At 47.7% G+C, this 25,390-nt stretch overlaps 1 protein-coding gene across 1 annotated transcript in view; it reads left to right on the forward strand.

The window, feature by feature from the left end:
- PITPNB (phosphatidylinositol transfer protein beta) overlaps positions 1-25,390 on the forward strand; it is a 149,535-nt gene that overhangs the window by 26,169 nt on the left and 97,976 nt on the right. Inside the window, exon 5 of the mRNA XM_063913177.1 lies at positions 1,142-1,149. Within this exon, the coding sequence (XP_063769247.1) occupies positions 1,142-1,149 (8 nt within the window). The remainder of the gene's footprint in view (positions 1-1,141; positions 1,150-25,390) is intronic.

Raw genomic sequence — 25,390 nt, forward strand, 5'->3', positions numbered from 1 at the left:
ATCGCTGCCGCATAGGGAGGGGGCGTTAGGGGGGATTAAGTGACAGTCTCGGCGCCCTCTCCAGTCTGGCACCGAGGTCACATGCCCCCCTAGCCCCCCCCCCCCCCCCCTAGTTTCGGCTCTGGTTAGGCACTAAAAATGGAAGGTTAGGGAGGGAGGGTTAGGCACTAAGCCGGGAGTGATATGCTGCGGGGGAATGGTGGTTAGGGTTAGGCTGCGGGTAGGGAGGAGTAGAGGGGGAGGGTTATTATACTTACCAAGCAGGTGTCGGGGGTGCCGCTGTTGACCTTCTGACCACCAGCATTCCATACACAGGGATCTTGGTACTATCCTGCCTAAAGATCTAGATCTTAGGAATGTACTCAGAAGTTGCACTGAAGAAAGATGTGAGTGAGTTTCTGGCACACAGTGGGAAGTGGGAATGATGATAGTTAAAACATTCCTAATTAAATATGGAATGACATCTGTTAACCTAAACAAAGTTACAAATTAAACTGATAAAACGAAACTTCTAAACATATATACATGTATCCTGTATGTTACAGCTATGTAGTTTCCAAAACGCAACCTTTCAACATAAAAATGACTATGTTGCGGGCAAACCAGACGAAGCCGCAGAACAGGAACACAGTAAAGGATACCTGCAGCTGTAAGGCCTGATTTTAGCCTTGGTTGTAAAATGAAAAATTAAGACTCTCTGGGGGGTGATTCAATTTATTTTGAGGGAATGTAGCTTCCGTGATGATGCCTGATATTATCCGCATTAAGCTACAGCTCCCAGGGAAGTACTGGGCGCAATGTAACTGTCATGTCGCGACTAGCCCCGAGGCTAATACCACTTCAGGAGAGTACGAGCGGAAATCCTCTAAGTGCAGCATTGGAGCTGGTCATGGAAACTAATTACATAGTTCCTGGGCACTTGGCAATTAGTTGAATCGCCCCCTTGTTTTTCATTGTCCCTCCATGTATAAGCCATATTTTATATAAAAATGTTTGTAAATGAAAAATATATATACATATATATATATTTACTGAAAATTATCTCCGAGAATATAATTTATATATTTTCTGTGCTTTGTATGAACCTTCTAAATGTCCTCTCTCATTTTTTCCATGTACTTTCCTATTCATTGTGGATCAGTTGTAACGGTGAGTTTTGTATATTTCATCTGTTTTCCTGTCTTTATACAGTACTTCAGATTGTTGTCAAAATTAAAATTGTGTTTCTAAATATTTCTGTTTTTCTGTTATACAATTATTGCTATTACTCGAGTCAATGTGAAAATTGTACACATCCTTATTGAAACACGCTTTTGTGACGAAAAGCATGAAATCAAGATATGTAATTTAATTTTTTTGCCTTTTTTTAATGTGATCTTGCCATCATTGAATGCAAGAGAAAAACATAAGTAATTTTTGGGAAAAATAAGTGAAAAGAAAAATGTGTAATACAGATGTGTTCTCTTACATCTTTGCTTTGTGCGCTACAAGTCGTGTTACACATAACGTGTGTCATGTGACTCTGTAGTCTTAGACGCAAAGTAATGTCATGGGACGAACACGCAGTGTCTGCTGATTATATGCAGCATGCCTATATTCTGTGTGTTACTGCGTCTGTCTTTTCATACAGTATGCCGTGCTACAGTGTTTTCATGGGAAAACGTGGCATTTCGGATGCAGATAGAGCCGCAATTACACAGAGTATATAAGCATGCTCTAGTCGCCCCATTTCCCCCCCCCCCCCCACAACACTTTTGTAGTGTCTAAACCCAGTCAGGGGCTCCTATTGAGGCAGAACCATAAACCCATTACATAAATAAAATGTATTATTTAATAATGTTGTCCTGTTTTTTGATCATATAAGTGCTCTACCTGGTACAATGTATATAACATGCTCTACCTGGCTCAGTGTGTATAGGAGGTTCTACGTGGTGCAATGTGTATAACGTGCTCTACCTGGCTCAGTGTCTATAGGAGGTTCTACATGGCGCAATGTGTATAACGTGCTCTGCCTGGCGCAATGTGTATAACGTGCTCTCCCTGGCGCAGTGTGTATAATGTGCTCTGCCTGGCGCAGTGTGTATTGCCTGACGCAGTTTGTATAACGTGCTCTGCCTGGCGCAGTGTGTGTATAGGAGGTTCTACCTGGTGCAATGTGTATAAGCGGCACTAATGTGTGGTGTAATGTGAATTGGTACTATTATGTGGCCATGCCCCTAATTTTTGCTGCGCGCCGACTGACGCTCATTTTCGGTGTCAGTGGGGGAGCACCAATTCGCTTTCTGCCCCAAGGGAACCAAAATGTATAGTTACATCTCTGGTGCGGAGGGTCCTGTATGCTACACAGCCCTGCAGCACTGTCTCCCCCATCCTCCTCCTTCCACCACTTTTGTAGTGTCCAAATCAAGTCTGTGTTTTTATATTTGAATCATTAATAAGACTAATTAAAACCTTCATTCCGATGGGACCCAGAAAAGGACTGGTAGGACCCCAATTTTTAAAAGTGAGGGCTCCCTTTTCTCTGACGTCCTAAGTGGATGCTTGGACTCCGTAAGGACCATGGGGAATAGCGGCTCCGCAGGAGACTGGGCACAACTAAAGATAGCTTTAGGACTACCTGGTGTGCACTGGCTCCTCCCTCTATGACCCTCCTCCAGACCTCAGTTAGAATCTTGTGCCCGGCTGAGCTGGATGCACACTAGGGGTTCTCCTGAGCTCCTAGGAAAAGAAAGTATATTTTAGGTTTTTTATTTTCAGTGAGATCTGCTGGCAACAGACTCACTGCTACGAGGGACTAAGGGGAGAAGAAGCAAACCTACCTGCTTGCAGCTAGCTTGGGCTTCTTAGGCTACTGGACACCATTAGCTCCAGAGGGATCGAACACAGGGCCCGACCTCGATCGTCCGGTCCCGGAGCCGCGCCGCCGTCCCCCTTACAGAGCCAGAAGCAAGAAGACGGTCCTGGAAATCGGCGGAAGAAGACTTCGGTCTTCACCAAGGTAGCGCACAGCACTGCAGCTGTGCGCCATTGCTCCTCATGCACACCTCACACTCCGGTCACTGATGGGTGCAGGGCGCTGGGGGGGGCGCCCTGAGCAGCAATATTAAACACCTTTGCTGGTGAAATCTACACAATATATAGTCATATAGGCTATATATGTGTAAAATACCCCTACCTATCTCCCTCAGCACACTGGCGCCATTTTTTCTTCACAGTGCAGCTGGAAGACAGCTCCCCAGGCTCTCCCCTGTAGTTTTCAGGCTCAAAGGGTTAAAAAGAGAGGGGGGGCACTAAATTTAGGCGCAATATTGTGTATACAAGCAGCTATTGGGAAAAATCACTCAGTTATAGTGTTAATCCCTGCATTATATAGCGCTCTGGTGTGTGCTGGCATACTCTCTCTCTGTCTCCCCAAAGGACTTTGTGGGGTCCTGTCCTCAGCGCATTCCCTGTGTGTGTGCGGTGTGTCGGTACGGCTGTGTCAACATGTTTGAGGAGGAAGGTTACGTGGAGGCGGAGCAGATGCCGATAAATGTGATGTCGCCCCCTGTGGGGCCGACACCAGAGTGGATGGATAAGTGGAAGGTATTAACCGACAGTGTCAACTCCTTATGTAAAAGGCTGGATGACGTAACAGCTATGGGACAGCCGGCTTCTCAGCCCGCGCCTGCCCAGGCGTCTCAAAGACCATCAGGGGCTCAAAAACGCCCGCTACCTCAGATGGCAGATACAGATGTCGACACGGAGTCTGACTCCAGTGTCGACGAGGTTGAGACATATACACAATCCACTAGGAACATCCGTTGCATGATCTCGGCAATGAAAAATGTTACACATTTCTGACATTAACCCAAGTACCACAAAAAAAAAAGGGGTTTTATGTTCGGGGAGAAAAAGCAGCCAGTGTTTTGTTCCCCCATCAGATGAGTGAATGAAGCGTGGGTTCTCCCGATAAGAAACTGGTAATTTCTAAAAAGTTACTGATGGCGTACCCTTTCCCGCCAGAGGATAGGTCACGTTGGGAGATATCCCCTAGGGTGAATAAGGCGCTCCACGTTGGTCAAAAAAGGTGGCACTGCCGTCTTAGGATACGGCCACTTTGAAGGAGCCTGCTGATAAAAAGCAGGAGGCTATCCTGAAGTCTGTATATACACACTCGGGTACTATACTGAGACCTGCAATTGCCTCAGCATGGATAGTGCTGCTGCAGCGTGGTCTGATACCCTGTCAGATAATATTGATACCCTAGACAGGGATACTATTTTGCTAACCATAGAGCATATTAAAGACGTCGTCTTATATATGAGGGATGCACAGAGGGATATTTGCCGGCTGGCATCCAAAATGAATGCAATGTCCATTCTGCCAGGAGGGTATTAGGGACACGGCAGTGGACAGGTGATGCTGACTTTAAAAGGCACATGGAGATTCTGCCTTATAAGGGTGAGTAATTGTTTGGGGATGGTCTCTGGGACCTCGTATCCACAGCAACAGCTAGGAAGAAATTTTTTTTACCTCAGGTTTCCTCACAGCCTAAGAAAGCACCGTATTATCAGGTACAGTCCTTTCGGCTTCAGAAAAGCGAGCGGGTCAAAGGCGCTTCCTTTCTGCACAGAGACAAGGGAAGAGGGAAAAAGCTGCACCAGACAGCCAGTTCCCAGGATCAAAAATCTTCCCCCGCTTCATCTGAGTCCACCGCATGACGCGGGGGCTCCACAGGTGGAGCCAGGTGAGGTGGGGGCGCGTCTCGGGAACTTCAATGACCAGTGGGCTCGCTCACAGGTGGATCCCTGGGTTCTGCAAGTAGTATCACTGGGATACAAGCTGGAGTTCGAGGCGACTCCCCCTCGCCGTTACCTCAAATAAGCCTTGCCTGCTGCCCTCGGAGAAAGGGGAGGTAGTACTGGCGGCAATTCACAAGCTGTACTTCCAGTAGGTGATAATCAAGGTACCCCTCCTTCAACAAGGCCGGGGTTACTATTCCACAATGTTTGTGGTACCGAAACCAGACGGTTCGGTGAGACCCATTCTAAAATTGAAATCTTTGAACACTTATATACGAAGGTTCAAGTTCAAAATGGAATCGCTCAGGGCGGTTATTGCAAGCCTGGAGGAAGGGGATTACATGGTATCACTGGATATCAAGGATGCTTACCTGCATGTCCCCATTTACCCTCCTCACCAGGAGTACCTCAAAATTGTGGTACAGGACTGTCATTACCAATTCCAGACGTTGCCGTTGGTCTGTCCCCGGCACCGAGGGTATTTACCAAGGTAATGGCCGAAATGATGATACTCCTTCGAAAAAAGGGAGTTATAATTATCCCGTACTTGGACGATCTCCTGATAAAGGCGAGGTCCAGGGAGCAGTTGTTGGTCGGAGTAGCACTATCTCGGGAAGTGCTACAACAGCACGGCTGGATTCTGAATATTTCAAAGTCGCAGCTGGTTCCTACGACGCGTCTACTGTTCCTGGGTATGGTTCTGGACACAGAACAGGAAAAAGTGTTTCTCCCGGAGGAGAAGGCCAAGGAGTTGTCATCTCTAGTCAGAGACCTCCTAAAACAAATACAGGTGTCCGTGCATCAATGCACGCGAGTCCTGGGAAAGATGGTAGCTTCTTACGAGGAAATTCCATTCGGCAGGTTCCATGCAAGGATCTTCCAGTGGGATCTGTTGGACAAGTGGTCCGGGTCACATCTTCAGATGCATCGGCTGATAACCCTGTCTCCAAGGGCTAGGGTGTCGCTGTTGTGGTGGCTGCAGAGTGCTCATCTTCTAGAGGGCTGCAGATTCGGCATACAGGACTGGGTCCTGGTGACCACGGATGCCAGCCTTCGAGGCTGGGGGGCAGTCACACAGGGAAGAAACTTCCAAGGACTATGGTCGAGTCAGGAGACTTCCCTACACATAAATATTCTGGAACTAAGGACCATTTACAATGCCCTAAGTCAGGCTAGACCCTTGCTTCAACACCAGCCGGTGCTGATCCAGTCAGACAACATCACGGCGGTAGCCCATGTAAACCAACAGGGCGGCACAAGAAGCAGGATGGCGATGGCAGAAGCCACAAGGATTTTCCGATGGGCGGAAAATCATGTGTTAGCACTGTCAGCAGTGTTCATTCCCGGAGTGGACAACTGGGAAGCAGACTTTCTCAGCAGGCACGACCTCCACCCGGGAGAGTGGGGACTTCATCCAGAAGTCTTCCAAATGATTGTACACCATTGGGAAAGGCCACAGGTGGACATGTCGGCGTCCCGCCTCAACAAAAAGCTAAAAATATATTGCGCCAGGTCAAGGGACCCTCAGGCGATAGCTGTGGACGCTCTGGTAACACCGTGGGTGTCCCAGTCGGTGTATGTGTTCCCTCCTCTGACTCTCATACCCAAGGTACTGAGAATAATAAGAAGGAGAGGAGTACGAACTATACTCGTGGTTCCGGATTGGCCAAGAAGAGCTTGGTACCCAGAACTTCAAGAAATGTTCTCAGAGGACCCATGGCCTCTGCCGCTCAGACAGGACCTGCTGCAGCAGGGGCCCTGTCTGTTCCAAGACTTACCGCAGCTGCGTTTGACGGCATGGCGGTTGAACTCCGGATCCTAAAGGAAAAAGGCATTCCGGAGGAAGTCATTCCTACGCTGATTAAGGCTAGGAAAGATGTAATCGCAAAACATTATCACCGCATATGGCGAAAATATGTTGCTTGGTGTGAGGCCAGGAAGGCCCCAACGGAGGAATTTCAACTGGGTCGATTTCTGCACTTCCTACAGTCAGGAGTGACTATGGGCCTAAAATTGGGTTCCATTAAGGTCCAGATTTCGGCTCTGTACATTTTCTTCCAAAAAAGAACTGGCTTCACTGCCTGAAGTTCAGACTTTTGTTAAGGGAGTGCTGCATATTCAGCCCCCGTTTGTGCCTCCAGTGGCACCGTGGGATCTCAACGTGGTGTTGGATTTCCTGAAGTCGCATTGGGTTGAGCCACTTAAATCTGTGGAGCTAAAATACCTCACGTGGAAAGTGGTCATGCTGTTGGCCTTGGCGTCGGCCAGGCGTGTATCAGAATTGGCGGCTTTGTCATGCAAAAGCCCTTATCTGATTTTTTCATATGGATAGTGCGGAATTGAGGACTCGTTCCCAATTCCTTCCTGAGGTGGTATCAGCTTTTCATGTGAACCAACCTATTGTGGTGCCTGCGGCTACTTGGGACTTTGAGGACTCCAAGTTACTGGACGTAGTCAGGGCCCTGAAAATATATGTCTCCAGGACGGCTGGAGTCAGGAAAACTGACTCGCTATTTATCCTGTATGCACCCAACAAGCTGGGTGCTCCTGCTTCTAAGCAGACTATTGCTCGCTGGATCTGTAGCACGATTCAACTTGCAAATTCTGCGGCTGGACTGCCGCACCCTAAATCTGTAAAAGCCCATTCCACGAGGAAAGTGGGCTCTTCTTGGGCGGCTGCCCGAGGGGTCTCGGCTTTACAACTTTGCCGAGCTGTTACTTGGTCGGGTTCAAACACTTTTGCAGGAGTCTACAAGTTTGATACCCTGGCTGAGGAGGACCTAGAGTTTGCTCATTCGGTGCTGCAGAGTCATCCGCACTCTCCCGCCCGTTTGGGAGCTTTGGTATAATCCCCATGGTCCTTACGGAGTCCCAGCATCCACTTAGGACGTCAGAGAAAATAAGATTTTACTCACCGGTAAATCTATTTCTCGTAGTCCGTAGTGGATGCTGGGCGCCCATCCCAAGTGCGGATTGTCTGCAATACTTGTATATAGTTATTGTTTAACTAAAGGGTTATTGTTGAGCCATCTGTTGAGAGACTCAGTTATATTTCCTACTGTTAACTGGGTATAGTATCACGAGTTATACGGTGTGATTGGTGTGGCTGGTATGAGTCTTACCCGGGATTCAAAATCCTTCCTTATTGTGTCAGCTCTTCCGGGCACAGTATCCTAACTGAGGTCTGGAGGAGGGTCATAGAGGGAGGAGCCAGTGCACACCAGGTAGTCCTAAAGCTTTCTTTAGTTGTGCCCAGTCTCCTGCGGAGCCGCTATTCCCCATGGTCCTTACGGAGTCCCAGCATCCACTACGGACTACGAGAAATAGATTTACTGGTGAGTAAAATCTTATTTTCTCTTACGTCCTAGAGGATGCTGGGGACTCTGTAAGGACCATGGGGAATAGACGGGCTCCGCAGGAGACATGGGCACTAAAAAGAACTTTAGATATGGGTGTGCACTGGCTCCTCCCTCTATGCCCCTCCTCCAGACCTCGGTTTGATACTGTGCCCAGAGAAGACTGGGTGCACTACAGGGAGCTCTCCTGAGTTTCTCTGAAAGAATTTTGTTAGGTTTTTTATTTTCAGGGAGCCCTGCTGGCAACAGGCTCCCTGCATCGTGGGACTGAGGAGAGAGAAGCAGACCTACTTAAATGCTAGGCTCTGCTTCTTAGGCTACTGGACATCATTAGCTCCAGAGGGAGTCTGCACGCAGGTCTCCCCTCGCTGTTCGTCCCGGAGCCGCGCCGCCGTCCTCCTCACAGAGCCGGAAGATAGAAGCCGGGTGAGTATAAGAAGATAGAAGACTTCAGAGGCGGCAGAAGACTTCAGATCTTCTCAGAGGTAACGCGCAGCGGTAACGCTGCGCGCCATTGCTCCCACACACAACACACAGGGGCACGCAATGATGGGCGCAGGGGGGGGCGCCCTGGGCAGCAATAATAAACCTCTAGGACTGGCCAATATTGAGATATAGGCCCTGCGGACTGTATATTGAAAACCCCCGCCAGTGTTGAAGAAATCGAGCGGGACCGAAGCCCGCCGCTGAGGGGGCGGAGCTTGATCCCTCAGCACTAACCAGCGCCATTTTCTCCACAGCACACCGCTGGGAAGCTGGCTCCCCGGACTCTCCCCTGCAGAACACGGTGACAGAGGGTTTTAAAGAAGGGGTGGGGGCACATAATTTGGCGCAGTTATTATATAAAGAAAAGCGCTATATATATCTGGAATTTTTCCAGGGTCATTGGCGCTGGGTGTGTGCTGGCATACTCTCTCTCTGTCTCTCCAAAGGGCCTTGTTGGGGAACTGTCTCCAGATTAGAGATTTCACTGAGTGTGTGGGGTGTCGGTACGCGTGTGTCGGCATGTCTGAAGCGGAAGGCTCTTCTAAGGAGGAGGTGGAGCAAATGAGTGTGGTGTCTCCGTCGGCAACGCCGACACCTGACTGGTTGGATATGTGGAATGTTTTAAATGCAAATGTAAATTTATTACACAAGAGGTTGGACAAAGCGGAATCCAGGGAATGTGCAGGGAGTCAAACCCAGCCTTTCACTATGACGCAGGGAGTTTCTGGGTCTCAGAAGCGCCCACTATCCCAAGTAGTTGATACTGATACCGACACAGATTCTGACTCCAGTGTCGACTATGATGATGCGAAGTTGCAGCCTAAATTGGCTAAAAGTATTCATTATATGATTATTGCAATAAAGGATGTGTTGCATATAACAGATGACCCCTCGGTACCTGACACGAGAGTACACATGTTTAAAGAAAAGAAGCCTGGTTACTTTTCCCCCTTCTCATGAGCTAAATGAGTTATTTTAAAGGGCTTGGGAAACTCCAGACAAGAAACTGCAGATTCCCAAGAGGATTCTTATGGCGTATCCTTTCCCGGATAAGGACAGGATACGGTGGGAATCCTCCCCAAGGGTGGACAAAGCGTTGACACGCTTATCCAAAAAGGTAGCGCTGCCATCTCAAGATACCGCAGCCCTCAAGGATCCTGCTGATCGCAGACAGGAGACTACCTTGAAGTCTATTTACACACATACTGGTACATTACTCAGACCGGCGATAGCGTCGGCTTGGGTTTGTAGCGCTGTAGCAGCGTGGACAGATACCTTATCTGCTGATATTGATACGCTGGATAAGGAAACCATTTTATTGACCTTGGGTCATATTAAGGATGCTGTCCTATATTTGAGAGATGCTCAGAGAGACGTTGGCCTACTGGATTCCAGAGCCAACGCGATGGCGATTTCTGCTAGGCGAGCCCTATGGACCCGACAATGGACGGGTGATGCAGACTCGAAGAGGCATATGGAAGTTATATGGAGGACTTATTTGGGGAAGGTCTCACGGACCTGGTTTCCACAGCTACTGCAGGTAAATCAACTTTTTTGCCTTATGTTTCCTCACAACCTAAGAAAACGCCACATTATCAGATGCAGTCCTTTCGGTCGCATAAATCCAAGAGAGTACGGGGATCTTCCTTTCTTACCAGTGGTAAGGGCAAGGGGAAAAAGCTGCCAACTACAGCTAGTTCCCAGGAGCAGAAGTCCTCCCCAGCTTCTACAAAATCCACCGCATGACGCTGGGGCTCCGCTGAGGGAGTCCGCCCCAGTGGGGTCACGTCTTTGACTTTTCAGCCACGTCTGGGTTCAATCACAGGTGGAGCCCTGGGCAATAGACATTGTTTCCCAGGGTTACAAGCTGGAATTCGAAGAGGTGCCTCCTCGCCGGTTTTTCAAATCGGCCCTACCGGCTTCTTCCCCGGAGAGGGAGGTAGTTTTAGCAGCAATTCAAAAATTGTGTCTTCAACAAGTGGTGGTCAAGGTTCCCCTGCTTCAGCAGGGGATGGGGTATTACTCAACTCTGTTTGTGGTCCCGAAACCGGACGGTTCGGTCAGACCCATACTGAATTTAAAATCCTTAAACCTATACTTAAAAAGGTTCAAGTTCAATACGGAATCACTCAGAGCGGTCATTGCCAGCCTGGAAGGGGGCGGATTATATGGTGTCCCTGGACATAAAGGATGCATACCTTCATGTCCCCATATATCCGCCTCATCAGGCGTTCCTGAGATTTGCTGTACAGGATTGTCATTACCAATTTCAGACGTTGCCGTTTGGGCTTTCCACGGCCCCAAGGATTTTCACCAAGCTAATGGCGGAAATGATGGTGCTCCTGCGCAAGCAGGGAGTTACAATTATCCCGTACTTGGACGATCTCCTAATAAAAGCGAGATCAAGAGAGCAGTTGCTGAACAGCGTAGCACTCTCCCTGAGGGTGTTGCACCAGCACGGCTGGATTCTCAATCTCCCGAAGTCACAGTTGGTTCCAACGACCTTAGGCATGATTCTGGATACAGACGAGAAAAGGATTTTTCTCCCGATGGAAAGGGCCCAAGAACTCATGAACTTGGTCAGGGACCTCTTGAAGCCAAAAAGGGTGTCGGTGCATCACTGCACTCGAGTTCTGGGAAAGATGGTGGCGTCTTACGAGGCGATTCCATTCGGCATGTTCCATGCAAGGACTTTTCAGTGGGACCTTCTGGACAAGTGTTCCGGGTCGCATCTACAGATCCATCAGATGATCAGCCTGTCCGCCAGGGTATCTCTCCTGTGGTGGCTGCAGAGTGCTCACCTTCTAGAGGGTCGCAGGTTCGGCATTCAGGACTTGGTTCTGGTAACCACGGACGCGAGCCTCCGAGGATGGGGAGCAGTCACACAGGGAAGAAACTTCCAGGGTCTATGGTCAAGCCAGGAGGCTTGTCTACACATCAACGTACTGGAATTAAGGGCCATATACAACGGCCTTCGTCAAGCGGAGATTTTGCTTCGCGACCTACCGGTTCTGATTCAGTCAGACAACATCACCGCTGTGGCTCATGTTAACCGTCAAGGCGGAACAAAGAGCAGAGTGGCAATGGCAGAAATCACCAGGATTCTTCGCTGGGCGGAAAATCATGTAAGTGCTCTGACTGCAGTCTTCATTCCGGGTGTGGACAACTGGGAAGCGGACTTCCTCAGCAGACACGATCTACATCCAGGAGAGTGGGGACTTCATCAGGAAGTTTTTGCAGAGATTGCAAGTCAGTGGGGCTGCCTCAAATAGACATGATGGCGTCTCGCCTCAACAAGAAACTTCAGAGATATTGCGCCAGGTCAAGGGAACCTCAGGCGGTTGCAGTGGACGCCCTGGTGATGCCGTGGGTGTACCAGTCGGTCTATGTGTTCCCTCCTCTTCCTCTCATCTCCAAGATATTGAGAATCCTAAGACGAAGAGGAGTACAGACAATTTTCATTGTTCCAGATTGGCCTCGAAGGGCCTGGTATCCGGAGCTGCAGGAAATGCTCACAGAAGATCCGTGGCCTCTTCCTCTCAGAGAGGACCTGTTGCAACAGGAGCCCTGTCTGTTCCAGGACTTACCGCGACTGCGTTTGACGGCATGGCGGTTGAACGCCGGATCCTAGCTAAAAAGGGCATTCCGGATGAGGTCATTCCTACTCTGATAAAGGCTAGTAAAGACGTGACAGCGAAACATTATCACCGTATATGGAGGAAGTATGTGTCTTGGTGTGAGTCCAGGAATGCTCCTCCGGAAGAATTCCATCTGGGCCGTTTCCTTCACTTCCTACAGACTGGAGTGAATTTGGGCCTAAAATTAGGCTCCATTAAGGTTCATATTTCGGCCCTATCCATTTTCTTTCAGAAGGAATTGGCTTCTCTCCCGGAAGTCCAGACTTTTGTGAAGGGAGTGCTGCATATCCAGCCTCCTTTTGTGCCTCCTGTGGCACCATGGGACCTTAACGTGGTGTTACGGTTCCTTAAGTCTCACTGGTTTGAGCCTCTTCAAACGGTGGAATTAAAGTATCTCACTTGGAAAGTGGTCATGTAGTTGGCCTTGGCATCGACAAGGCGAGTGTCTGAGTTGGCGGCTTTATCTCATAAAAGCCCCTATCTGATTTTCCATGTGGATAGAGCGGAGTTGCGGACTCGTCCTCAATTTTTGCCTAAGGTGGTTTCCTCTCTTCATATGAACCAACCTATTGTGGTGCCTGTGGCTACGCGGGACTTAGATGATTCAGAGTCCCTTGATGTGGTCAGGGCGTTGAAAATTTATGTAGCCAGAACGGCTCGGGTTAGGAAAACAGAGGCACTGTTTGTCCTGTATGCAGCCAACAAGGTTGGCGCTCCTGCTTCAAAGCAGACTATTGCTCGCTGGATCTGTAACACGATTCAGCAGACTCATTCTACGGCTGGATTGCCGTTACCAAATTCAGTAAAGGCCCATTCCACTAGGAAGGTGGGCTCTTCTTGGGCGGCTGCCCTAGGTGTCTCTGCATTACAGCTTTGCTGAGCGGCGACTTGGTTGGGTTCAAACACCTTTGCAAAGTTCTACAAGTTTGATACCCTGGCTGATGAGGACCTCATGTTTGCTCAATCGGTGCTGCAGAGTCATCCGCACTCTCCCGCCCGTTTGGGAGCTTTGGTATAATCCCCATGGTCCTTACGGAGTCCCCAGCATCCTCTAGGACGTAAGAGAAAATAAGATTTTAAACATACCGGTAAATCTTTTTCTCCTAGTCCGTAGAGGATGCTGGGCGCCCGTCCCAGTGCGGACTAAATTCTGCAAGACTTGTATATAGTTTTGGCTTACATAAGGGTTATGTTAGTTTTGATCAGTCTCGGGCTGATGCTGTTTTATTTCATACTGTTAACTGGTTCGTATATTCCATGTTATACGGCGTGGATGGTGTGGGCTGGTATGTATCTTGCCCTTAGATTAACAAAAATCCTTTCCTCGTACTGTCCGTCTCCTCTGGGCACAGTTTTCTAACTGAGGTCTGGAGGAGGGGCATAGAGGGAGGAGCCAGTGCACACCCATATCTAAAGTTCTTTTTAGTGCCCATGTCTCCTGCGGAGCCCATCTATTCCCCATGGTCCTTACGGAGTCCCCAGCATCCTTTATGGACTAGGAGAAAAAGATTTACCGGTAGGTTTAAAATCTTATATATATATTTTTTTTGGGGGGGCTCAGCACGATCACTGATGATGTGGCTTTTTTGCTATATTTATAATGTCCTCTATCCTGACAAGAGCTCCTGTCCTTGCTGAAGAGAAGCAGAACCCAAAGCATAATACTAGCTGCTTTTGTCTGCCATAAATACCTATAGGAACAAACAGTTTAACCTTGTTCTCACTAGACCAATAACCTCTCACATGGGCTGGGGTTAATTTAATGTATTTTTGTACCATGCTACCCTATTGTGCAGAATACAGGAGATTGTTGTAACGTGCAGAGAATGACCTGTTCCCGACAGAAATTTTGCTGCACCCAAGTGCCTCTTGGTAATCCTCCCTTGTGTTTTCTCCCTGTCTTTCTCATTATCTTTAAATGGACATAATGATCTTTTTAAAGTCCTTGTTGTGCCATATGTCCTCCACTTAATTGTTATATTCCTCAGTTTTCCTTGGTATATGCTTTTTGAAATAATGCTGTACCCCTCTGCTGATTATTTTAATACATGATTTAAAAAAAGTTTTCATTAACGCTTACAACAGTGACAGCCCCATTATAAAAGGGTGCTGACTAGGGTGGCCAATCCCGGGATTTACAGTAGGCCAAAAATCTGCCGGGATTCGATCCTGGGATTGAGGGCTCACAGCCCTTTTTTTTTTTTTTTTTTTTTTTTTTAGTCGGGCAGCGTTGAGATGCTTCCCGCCTGCCTCCTCCCCCTGCGCAGCGTGACGTGTAGTCACAGGTCACGCTGCGCAGTCCTCCGTCAACCGCTGCTGCCCGCCGATGAGACAGACGGGTGTTTCCCACCCTCCCGCCGCCGTTGTTTGGTGAGTTATGTGTGCGGGCGGAGCGAAAGGGGCGGACACACAGGGAAAAGCGTATCCTGGGATTGACCATTTTTCAATCCCGATACCTGGGATTGAAAAAATGGCCCGGGATTTGCCTCCCTAGTGCTGACACCTATTCAACCAGAGTATTTAAAAAAAAAAAATTTGTTTATCACTTTTTCTGGTAGTTGCAAGGGCACGTTAAAGGTAGAAAAAGGTTTGCCAAGGTTCCAGGCTTTACGTCACAAAAATCTGTTATTACAATAATGGTGGTAGACTTTTTATAACCACAGTATTTGGCTTATTCATTAATGGGAGCTGTAGTTACGGTGTAGGCCGGCTTGGGGCAATATAGGACATTTGGATGCTTTGGACAGATTTTGCAATGATTTTCTAAGCCTACAACACTTCCACGTATTATATAACATGTAACTCCTATGTTTTTGCACAAAAGCCTATGAGGAATTATGTTGTCCAGGTATTAAATTCTATATTTATACAGCTGGTATTTGTCACAATCTTTTAAATGTGTGTCAAAAGTGTATATTAATACAAAATCATTCCTAATTAGAGTAAGGCTGGGTACACACTTGTCGATGTCACTGTCATTGCGCAAGATCCCCCACAAACAACATCATTCATACACACTGAACGATATCTTTTGCGTCTCGTTAGTGACGGCATGCACCCACATCTAGGTGCATGCCGTCTCGTACAAAATCTTTAGTTTTCAAGTTGAAAATTAAAGATATTGTACCTCGTAAACGACCCACGGGAGCGCGCATCGTTAACGATATAGGGTATACAACTTGCCAATGTATGCGATCTATCTGGTGCACATCGGCAAGTGTGTACCCAGCCTAATTGTATTTCAATAAATTAATAATTGGATCATGTTAATAAATTATTATTAATTATTTGCAATGTCCACTCCTGCTTCCTCCATCTAGTTAGTCTCCATAGGAAGAGCAAGCGCTTTGCAGTGTGGTGTAAATATGTGAGGGACGTATCGCAATGGGGTACAAGCTATCAGCTGAGGAAATCAGATGTACAGTAAGGCAGTTGGGAAAGTTTATGCCACAAGATGGATGCCTCCACTTTATTTATGTGACTTGGCCACTTTGAGGAATTGAAAAGAATGTTTATATAATTATGTATGGGGTGTGATTTAGTTTACCGGAGGTCACATGACCTACACCGGCATCCCGACAATGAGAATACCAATTAGGGATGTGGTAATAATTTTACCCCTTCCCGAGGGGGAAGGGGGGGAGGGGCGTGCGGATACTTCCCAGTACTGTATAATTGTGCCTTTACAAAGATGTGGTTTCCATTGCTTTGTATTGGCCCTTTCACATGCCAGACCTCACTTTGACACATACACAGTGTTATTGGTGTGATTTATCTGCACTACAGACCAGTTATGTTTCTGCACTATTAGTTGACACATGGTAAAAAGAAAAGAAAAAAAATTAGTTGATATTATTAAACTTAAATTGCAAAGAAAAATATTACAGAATGAATTTTTTTTAAATAAGCATGTATCAATGCGTAAAGTATTAACTGTTCTAGACAAATAATATTGCATTAATTGTAACCTCATGCCTTCAAATATGATCAGAATAAGTGCAAGGAAAGCTGGAGTAGGGGTGACGTAAAAGCTGGAGTAGGGGTGACGGGAAAGCTGGAGTAGGGGTGACGGGGAGGTATTTTGAGAGTAGTTTTTCCATTGTCAAAATATGTGGTTCAAAATAATCATTGTTTCACATCTGATATGGTGGTTCATCAAAATGTAGTCTGGTCTAGTACTAGATTTTATATTGGAAACTTTGTTTGATTTGGTTTTGGGATAGGAAGTACAGGTTGTGTCTCCCATATCCGACAATCCGATAGCGTGACTGAGATAGTGAGACCTTTGCTTTCTGATGGCTCAACTTTGCTTCATGCACAAAATTATTACAAATATTGTATAAATTGACCTTAATACTATATGTATATAAGGTGTATATGAAACATAAATGCATGTGGTGTTTAGACTTGGGTCCCATCGCTATGATCTCTCATTATGGTATGCAAATATTCCAAAATATGGAAAAATAACCAGCTTGTTGTTTCGTATGTAAAGTATTGTAAAACCAGTGACAGGTATGAGCTAGGCTGTAAGATCTCGACAGCAGAAATGAGAAGAATGCCCCTTCTGCTGTGATTATTTTTCCCCTGCCCATTTTGGTGACAGGGGACTGAAATGTAATTAGTAGAATTTTTTTTTTTTTTACCTAGATCTTACATTTTTAAATTGTGTCACTATCCCAGAGACAAGTAAATAGTAAAGCAACAGCAGTAGGGCACATTTATAAAGTAAATGTTAATCCAATGGAGTGGTTTTAAGCATGAGAGATATTATATACAGAAGATTCTATGTGGGAATCCCCCAACCCTTTTAGCGCTCATGCATGCCTGTTAGTACCGGAAATTAGCCGTGCTCAGCGATTAAACCTGTGTAAAGGCCTTGTTAGGGTGCTCAAACTCAGAGTTTTCTCTTACGTCGTAGAGGATACTGGGGTTCCATTTAGAACCATGGGGTCCACTAGGAGCCATGGGCACTTTAAGAATTTGATAGTGTGGGCTGACTCCTCCCTCTATGCCCCTCCTACCAGACTCTGTTTAGAAAATGTGATTGGAGGAGCCGGTCACACTTATGGAAGTTCCTGAAGAATTTTCTGCATTTATTTTATGTTTGTTATTTTCAGGCAGGGCTTGTTGTCACCAGCCTGTCTGCGTCGTGGGACTTAGGAGGGAAAACAGCCCAACCTCTTGAAGGGTTAATGGTCCCATTCCCCATTGACAGGACACTGAGGTCCTGAGGGAACTATTTGCAAGCCCCACCACGGCGAGCGTACATTCCCGCAGCACGTCGCCACCCCTAACAGAGCCAGAAGAAAGAAGATTGGTGAGTACTAGCCAGCGTCCCGACTATCTGGTTGTCGGCCATTATGGCGGCATGAGGGTATGGAGACGCACAGCTTTTAACCGGGGTGAAATGCGTCTCCAGACACAGTACACAGCTGCCTCTCAGTACACTGTACACAGTACGCACACTGGCAAAAACAGCCTTAAAACGGTTGTCTCTCCATTTTAAGCAACAGGTTTCCTCAGCCAGTATAAAAAAAGCGGGAAGACTGCGTGCCATTTGAAGGGGCGGGGCTTCACTATGAGAGGATCCAGCAGCTCACCAGCGCCATTTTCCCTCTGCAGTGGACACAGACGCTGACTGACAGGGACGCACAGCTCCTCTAGTGTGACTCCAGATTACCTCAGTGGTACCAGGGGGTCATAGCAGGTGGGGAGTGATTGTTAGTGTACTAAGTCCCCTATCAGGGTACTTAGTCTGCTACCCGGCTAAGCTTGCATTAGCGATAAGGGCGCGGTGGGGGCTGGCTCCGTATTACTCTGTCTCTACCTGAAGGGTAGGTTAGATGTGCTTAACCTTTTCCTGTGTGTGTGCTTTCACAATTCCATTATGTCAGGCAAAGAGTGTTTTTCTTGTACAGCGGAGTGTTCCTCTTCACCAGGGGGCTCACTACTGGGTACTCAGGGCAGTGCACCTTCCCAAAATAGCGGGGCTGAACAGAAATGGGTTAATTCCATTAAGGGAATGATCTCAAATATTTCTACAAAGCTATCCCGCAATGAGAAAGAGACACAATATTTAAGACAGACTGTGGATGAGTTTATGAATAGAGACTCAGTACCCAAACCAGCGTCTCAGTCCCCTCCCATTTGTCCGCAAAAATGATCTCTGGCCCATATCCTGCAGTCTGATTCTGATGGGTCAGACATGGAGGAGGGTGAGGTGGATTTGGAAAGGAGGGATGCTGCTCTGTCACAGGGAATAGAGGCTCTTGTAGAGAAAAATGGGAAAATCCACCTAGAGTGGACACATCAGTCTCCAGTCTGTCAAGAAAAATTGTATTGCCTGTCCCTGATGCAGCAATCCCTAAACGATACGGCTGATCGTAAAATTGAGACTACACTGAAATCATAGTACACAGCTCCTGGGGTGGCCCAGAGATCCACTATTGCATGTGCGTGGATCACAAAAGCCATTGCTAAATGGTTAGGTAACCTAATTCAGGCGGTTAGATTCCTTGTCTAGGGGGGGATGTTGTTTTACTCCTGCAGCATATACAGGACTCTGCGAACTTTATGGTGGGAGCCATAAAGGAGATTGGTTTGCTTAATGCACACACCACCGCTATGGCAGTGTCAGCACGCAGGGGCTTGTGGCTACGCCAGTGGACTGCTAATGTGGACTCCAGGAAAGGCGTGGAAGGCCTACCATTCACAGGAGAGGCATTGTTTGGAGACGAATTGGTCAAATGGATCTCCAAAGCTACTGCGGGTAAATCTACGTATCTTCCTTCTGCAGCTCCCCCAGCCAGGAAAGCTTATTCAGCTTCAAATTTACAGTCCTTTCGGACAGCCAAGTTTAAGGGTAAATCCAGAGGTGCTTCTACGGCCTCCAGAGGCGCAAGAGGTAAACCACGTGAACCAGCAACTGCAGGTGCTCAGGAACAGAGCTCAGGCCTGCTTCCTCAAAGCCTTCAGCATGATGGTGGACCGTGAGGCCTGGAGGACTGTCAGGTGGGAGCCCGACTAAAATTCTTCAGTCAAATCTGGTTAAATTCGTGCCGGGAATCCCTGGGTACTAGATTTTATTTCCCAGGGCTACAGACTGGAGTTCCAAGAGCTCCCACCTCACAGATTCTTCTAATCAGGCTTACCAGCTTCACAAGAGGCAAGTATAACTTTGCAGCAAGTCATCCAAAAACTGGTACAGACTCAAGTCATTGTTCCAGTTCCTCCACATCTACACAACAAGCGGTACTATTCCAACTTGTTTGTAATACTGAAACTGGATGGTTCGGTATGACCAATTCTGAACCACAAGTCCTTGAACCCGTTCTTAAGAGTGTTCAAGATGGAATCTCTGAGAGCGGTGATCTCAGGTCTGGAGGAAGGGGAATTCCTAGTGTCTCTGGATATCAAGGATGCGTTCCTTCACATTCCGATCTGGCCGCCTCATCAGGCTTATCTACGTTTTGAACTGCAGGACTGTCCCTACCAGTTCCAGGCCCTGCCATTTGGTCTCTCCACGGCAGCGAGGGTGTTCACCAAGGTGATGTCAGAGATGATGTTTATACTCCGCAAGCAGGGAGTGAACAGAATTCCATACCTGGACGACCTTCTGATAAATGCGCCGTCCAGTGAGAGGTTGCTGGACTGCATTGGCCTCTCAACCAAACTTCTCCAGGATCACGGGTGGATTCTGAATCTTCCGAAATCTCACCTAGACCCACCACGGAGGCTCCCATTCCTGGGAGTGATCCTGGACACGGAGTCGCAGAAAGTGTTCCTTCCTTTGGAAAGGCATTGGTAATCCAGTTGATTGTTCGGGATATCCTGAAGCCAACCCGGATATCGGTGCATCTATGCATTCGCCTTCTAGGGAAAATGGTGGCCTCTTACGAGGCTCTTCAATACGGAAGGTTTCATGCAAGACCCTTCCAGCTCGATCTGTTGGACAAATGGTCTGGATCGCATCTTCACATGCACCAGAAGATTCGTCTGTCGACAAAAGCCAGAATCTCCCTTCTGTGGTGGCTACAGACCTCTCACCTCGTTGAGGGTCGGAGGTTCCGAATTCAGGACTGGATCCTGTTAACCACGGAAGCAAGCCTCCGAGGTTGGGGAGCAGTCTCCCAGGGGGTGCAGTTTCAAGGAAGATAGTCAAGTCAGGATGTCATCCTTCCAATCAACATTCTGGAACTCGGGGCCATATACAACGCCCTTCTGCAGGCCTCTTATCTTCTTCAGAATCAGGCCATTCAAGTCCAATCAGACAACGTGACAGCAGTGACGTACATAAACTGACAGGTCGGAATGAAAAGCAGAGAAGCAATGTCAGATGTGTCAAGAATTCTCCTCTGGGAAAAAAAAAATGCTGTGGCGTTGTCAGCGGTCTTCATTCTGGGAGTAGGCAACTGGGAAGCAGACTTTCTCAACAGACACGACCTGCACCTGGGGGAGTGGGGTCTTCACCCGGAAGTGTTCAGGTGCTTGACACGTCGGTAGGGATATCCACTAATCGACATGATGGCCTCTAGTCTCAACAAGGAGCTCAGGAGGTATTGTTCCAGGTCGAGAGACCCACAGGCAGTGGCTGTAGATGCTCTGATGACCCCATGGGTCTATCAGATGGTGTACGTGTTTCCTCCACTTCCTCTGATCCGAAGAATTCTCAAAAAAATAAAAAGGGAAAAGGTTCAAGCAATACTCATTGCTCCGGACTGGCCAAGAAGGGCCTGGTACCGCGGACCTACTTGAGATGCTCCTCGAAGATCCGTGCCCTCTACCTCTTTGCAAGGATCTTCTGTAACAGGGCCCGTTCCTCTATCAGGACTTACCGTGGCTACGTTTGACGGCATGGAAGTTGAACGGCTGATTCTAGCCAGAAGAGGGATCCCTACTAAGGTTATCCTGACTATGATCCAAGCCAGGAAGGGGGTAACATCTAAACATTACGACCGTATTTGGAAGAAATACGTCTCTTGGTGTGAGAGCAGAACTTATTCTGCGGTGGTATTTCACCTGGGACGTTTCCTGCTTTTTCTGCAGTCAGGTGTGGATGTGAGCCTACGTCTGGGCTCCATAAAAGTCCAGATTTCGGACTTGTCCATTTTCTTTCAAAAACAATTGGCTTCTCTTCCTGAGGTCCAGACGTTTTTGAAAGGTGTTCTGCGCATCCAACCTCCATTTGTGCCTCCCACGGCACCTTGGGATCTCAATTTGGTGCTGGAGGAGGACGTAAAATATCTTACTTGGAAGACTGTCACACTGTTGGCCTTGGCTTCAGCAAGACGTGTGTCGGTTCTGGGGGCTTTGTCTCCCCTATTTAATTTTCCATGAGGACAGAGCTGAACTCAGAACTCGTCAGCAATTTTTTCTGAAAGTGGTGTCTGCATTCCACATCAACCAACCTATTGTGGTTCCAGTTATCACCGACAATTCCACTACTTCAAAGTCTTTGGATGTTGTGAGGGCTTTGAAGGTATATGTAAAGAGGACAGCTCGTCACAGGAAATCCGACTCTCTGTTCATCCTATATGATCCCAATAATATTGGGTGTCCTGCTTCAAAGCAGACAATTGCACGCTGGATCAGGCTCACTATCCAGCATGCTTATTCCACGGCAGGTTTGCCGGTTCCAAAATCTGTACAGGCCCACTCTACTAGGTCGGTGGGTTTTTCTTGGGCGGCTGCCCGGGGTGTCTCGGCTTTAGAGCTCTGCCGAGCAGCTACTTGGTCAGGTTCGAGCACGTTTGCTAAGTTCTACAAGTTTGATACTTTGGCCTCTGAGTACCTTCAGTTTGGTCAGTCAGTTCTGCAGGAACCTCGGCACTCTCCCACCCGGTTTGGGAGCTTTGGTACATCCTCATGGTACTGAATGGAACCCCAGTATCCTCTAGGATGTAAGAGAAATTAGGATTTTAATTACCTACCGGTAAATTATTTATTATTATTTATTAACCGTTTCTTATATAGCGCAGCAAATTCCGTTGCACTTTACAATTGGAAATAACAATGATATAACAAACTGGGTGATAACAGTCATAGAGGTAGGAAGGCCCTGCTCACAAGCTTACAATATATAGGGAAATAGCACCTTTCCTTGTGTATACATGCCTATCTATTGCATAGTTGTCCGCCAGATTGCAAAGGTTCTTGGTGGGCTGTATGATATGGTCATACAGCAATGATGAACCGGGTTTGAGAGGAAGCCTTGCGGTACTCCAACTGAAAGAGGTAGCGAAGAGGAGGAAGATTCAGAGAAGTGAACACTGAAGGAGCAATTAGATAGGATAAAAACCAAGAAAAGGGCTGTGTCTTTAAGACCTAGGTATTGTAGTGTCTGTATGAGAAGAGAGTGGTCTACGGTGTCAAATGCAGCAGATAGATCTAGCAGAATAAGTAGTGAGTAATGGCCTTTAGACTTAGTAGTGACCAAATCATTAACCACTTTAGTCAGTGTTGTCTCTGTGGAGTGTTGGGAACGGAAGCCTGACTGAAGTGGGTCCAATAAAGTGTATGAGTTAAAGTGTGTGAGTCGAGTGTAGGCAAGTCTCTCAAGTAGCTTAGAGAGACAAGGAAGCTGAGAGATAGGGCGGTGGTTTGAGAGAGCATTAGGGTCAGAATTAGTTTTTTTTTTAAAATGGGAGTTATCACTGCATGCTTAAAGAGTGAAGGAAAAATACCAGTAGAGAGAGAGACTACAGATCATTTTCTCATTTAGAGATCAAATCATTTTCTCGTAGTCCGTAGAGGATACTGGGTGCCCGGTGCTTCGTTATTCTTGCACTGTTACTTGGTTAAGTATTGTTGGTTCAGCTGTTGCTGTTACTGTTTATAGTTGGGTTATCATAGCTTTCCCCTGTTTTGTGTGTGCTGGTTCGTAATCTCACCACTATCTTTATCTATCCTTCTCTCAAAGTATGTCTGTCTCCTCGGGCACAGTTTCCTAGACTGAGTCTGGTCGGAGCGGCATAGAGGGAGGAGCCAGCCCACACTATCAAATTCTTAAAGTGCCCATGGCTCCTAGTGGACCTGTCACGGAGTCACCAGGGCGTCCACCGCCAGTGCTTGCGGGTCTCTTGACCTGGAACAGTACCTCCGAAGCTTCTTGTTGAGACGGGAGTCCATCATGTCTATTTGAGGTACACCCCAAAGATTTGTCACCTCCGTGAACACCTTCGGAAGGAGGCCCCACTCTCTCCTGGATGGAGATCATGTCTGCTGAAGAAGTCCGCTTCCCAGTTGACCACTCCCGGAATGAAGATTTCTGAACGCGCCAACGCGTGCCTTTGCGCCCAGAGGATGATTCTTGTTACCTCTGACATTGCAGCTTTGCTCTTCATTCCGCCTTGTCGGTTTATGTAGGCCACCGTTGTTACATTGTCCGACTGCACCTGAATGGCCCGATCTTGTAGAAGATGTGCCACTTGCAGAAGACCATTGTACACAGCCCTTAGTTCCAGAATGTTAATTGGAAGAATGGATTCCAGACTTGACCACTTTCCTTGGAAGGTTTCCCCTTGGGTGACTGCGCCCCATCCTCTGAGTTCGGGATTCAGGACTGCATCCATGGTTAGAAGGATCCAGTCCTGATTCCCGAACCTGCGGCCCTCTAGAAGGTGAGTCAATTGTAGCCACCAAAGGAGTGAAATCCTGGCTTTTGGCGACAGACGTATCCTCTGGTGCATGTGCAGATGAGATCCCGACCACTTGTCCAGGAGGTCCAGTTGGAAGGACCGTGCATGAAATATTCCATACTGAAGAGCCTCGTAGGAGGCAACTATCTTCCCCACTGATGAACCAATACCCGGGTAGGCTGCAAGACATCCCGGACCATACTTTGGATCACCAACGCCTTTTCCACCGGCAGAAATACCCTCTGCACTTCCAAATCGAGGACCATCCCCAGGAAAGACAATCTCCTTGTCTGCTCCAAATGTGATTTTGGAAGAGTCAGGATCCATCCATGTTCCCATAGCAGTGGAGTCGTGAGAGCAATTGACTGCAACACCCTCTCCCTGGAAGATGCCTTTATCAGCAGATCGTCCAGATGAGGAATTATATTCACCCCCTGCCTGCGGAGGAGGATCATCATCTCTGCCATTACCTTGGTGAACACCCTCGGTGCTGTGGAGAGGCCGAACGGCAGTGCCTGGAACTGATAGTGACAGTCCAACAGCGCAAATCTAAGATAAGCCTGGTGTGGCGGCCAAATAGGAATGTGGAGGTATGCATTCTTGATGTCCAAGGATACCAGAAACTCTCTCTCCTCCAGCCCTGAGATCACCGCTCTCAAGAGACTCCATTTTGAACCTGAATTCCCGTAGATAAGGGTTTAGCGACTTCAGGTTCAAAATTGGCCTGACCGAACCATCTGGTTTTGGTACCACCAAGAGGTTTGAATAGTAACACTGGTTTACCAGATGAGGTGGAACTGGAACAATTTCGTCTGCCCTTTCCAATTTGTGAATGGCTTCCTGAAGTATAAGCCCTGTCTGCCAGCAAAGTTGGTAGACCTGATTTGAAGAACCTGTGGGGTGGTAGCTCTTGAAACTTCGGTTTGCACCACTGGGACACAATATCCTGTACTCAGGGATCCATACCAGATGACACCCAGACGTGATTGAAACGTCTGAGCTTCGCTCCCACCTGCCCGTTCTCTAGGTAGCGAGGTCCACCGTCATGCTGAGAAGTTTGAGGAGACAGAGGCGGGTTTCTTGTCTTGGGATCCTGCAGGTGCCGGTTTTTTAGATTTAGCTTGGCCACCCCTGAAAAACGTGGTAGGAGTCTTGGACTTTTTAGCTTTTGCAGCCAGACAGGACTGCACCGAAGACATAGAAAAGGGTTTCTTTGTCATCTGAGAAGCTGAGGGAAGAAAGGTAGACTTACCAGCTGTTGCCGTGGAGATCCACGCATCCAATGCTTCCCCAAAGAGAGCCTGGCCTGTGAAGGGTAGGTTCTCCACACTTCTCCTGGATTCCGCGTCTGCAGACCATTGGCATAGCCAGAGTCCCCTGCGTGCTGAGACAGCCATGGATGAAGTCCTCAGTCAGGTTACCCAGGTCTTTCATGGCCTCCACCATGAAACCCGCAGAATCCTGTATGTTACGTAAATACAATTCAG

Source organism: Pseudophryne corroboree, chromosome 1, assembly GCF_028390025.1.
Source record: "Pseudophryne corroboree isolate aPseCor3 chromosome 1, aPseCor3.hap2, whole genome shotgun sequence".
NCBI lineage: Eukaryota > Metazoa > Chordata > Amphibia > Anura > Myobatrachidae > Pseudophryne > Pseudophryne corroboree.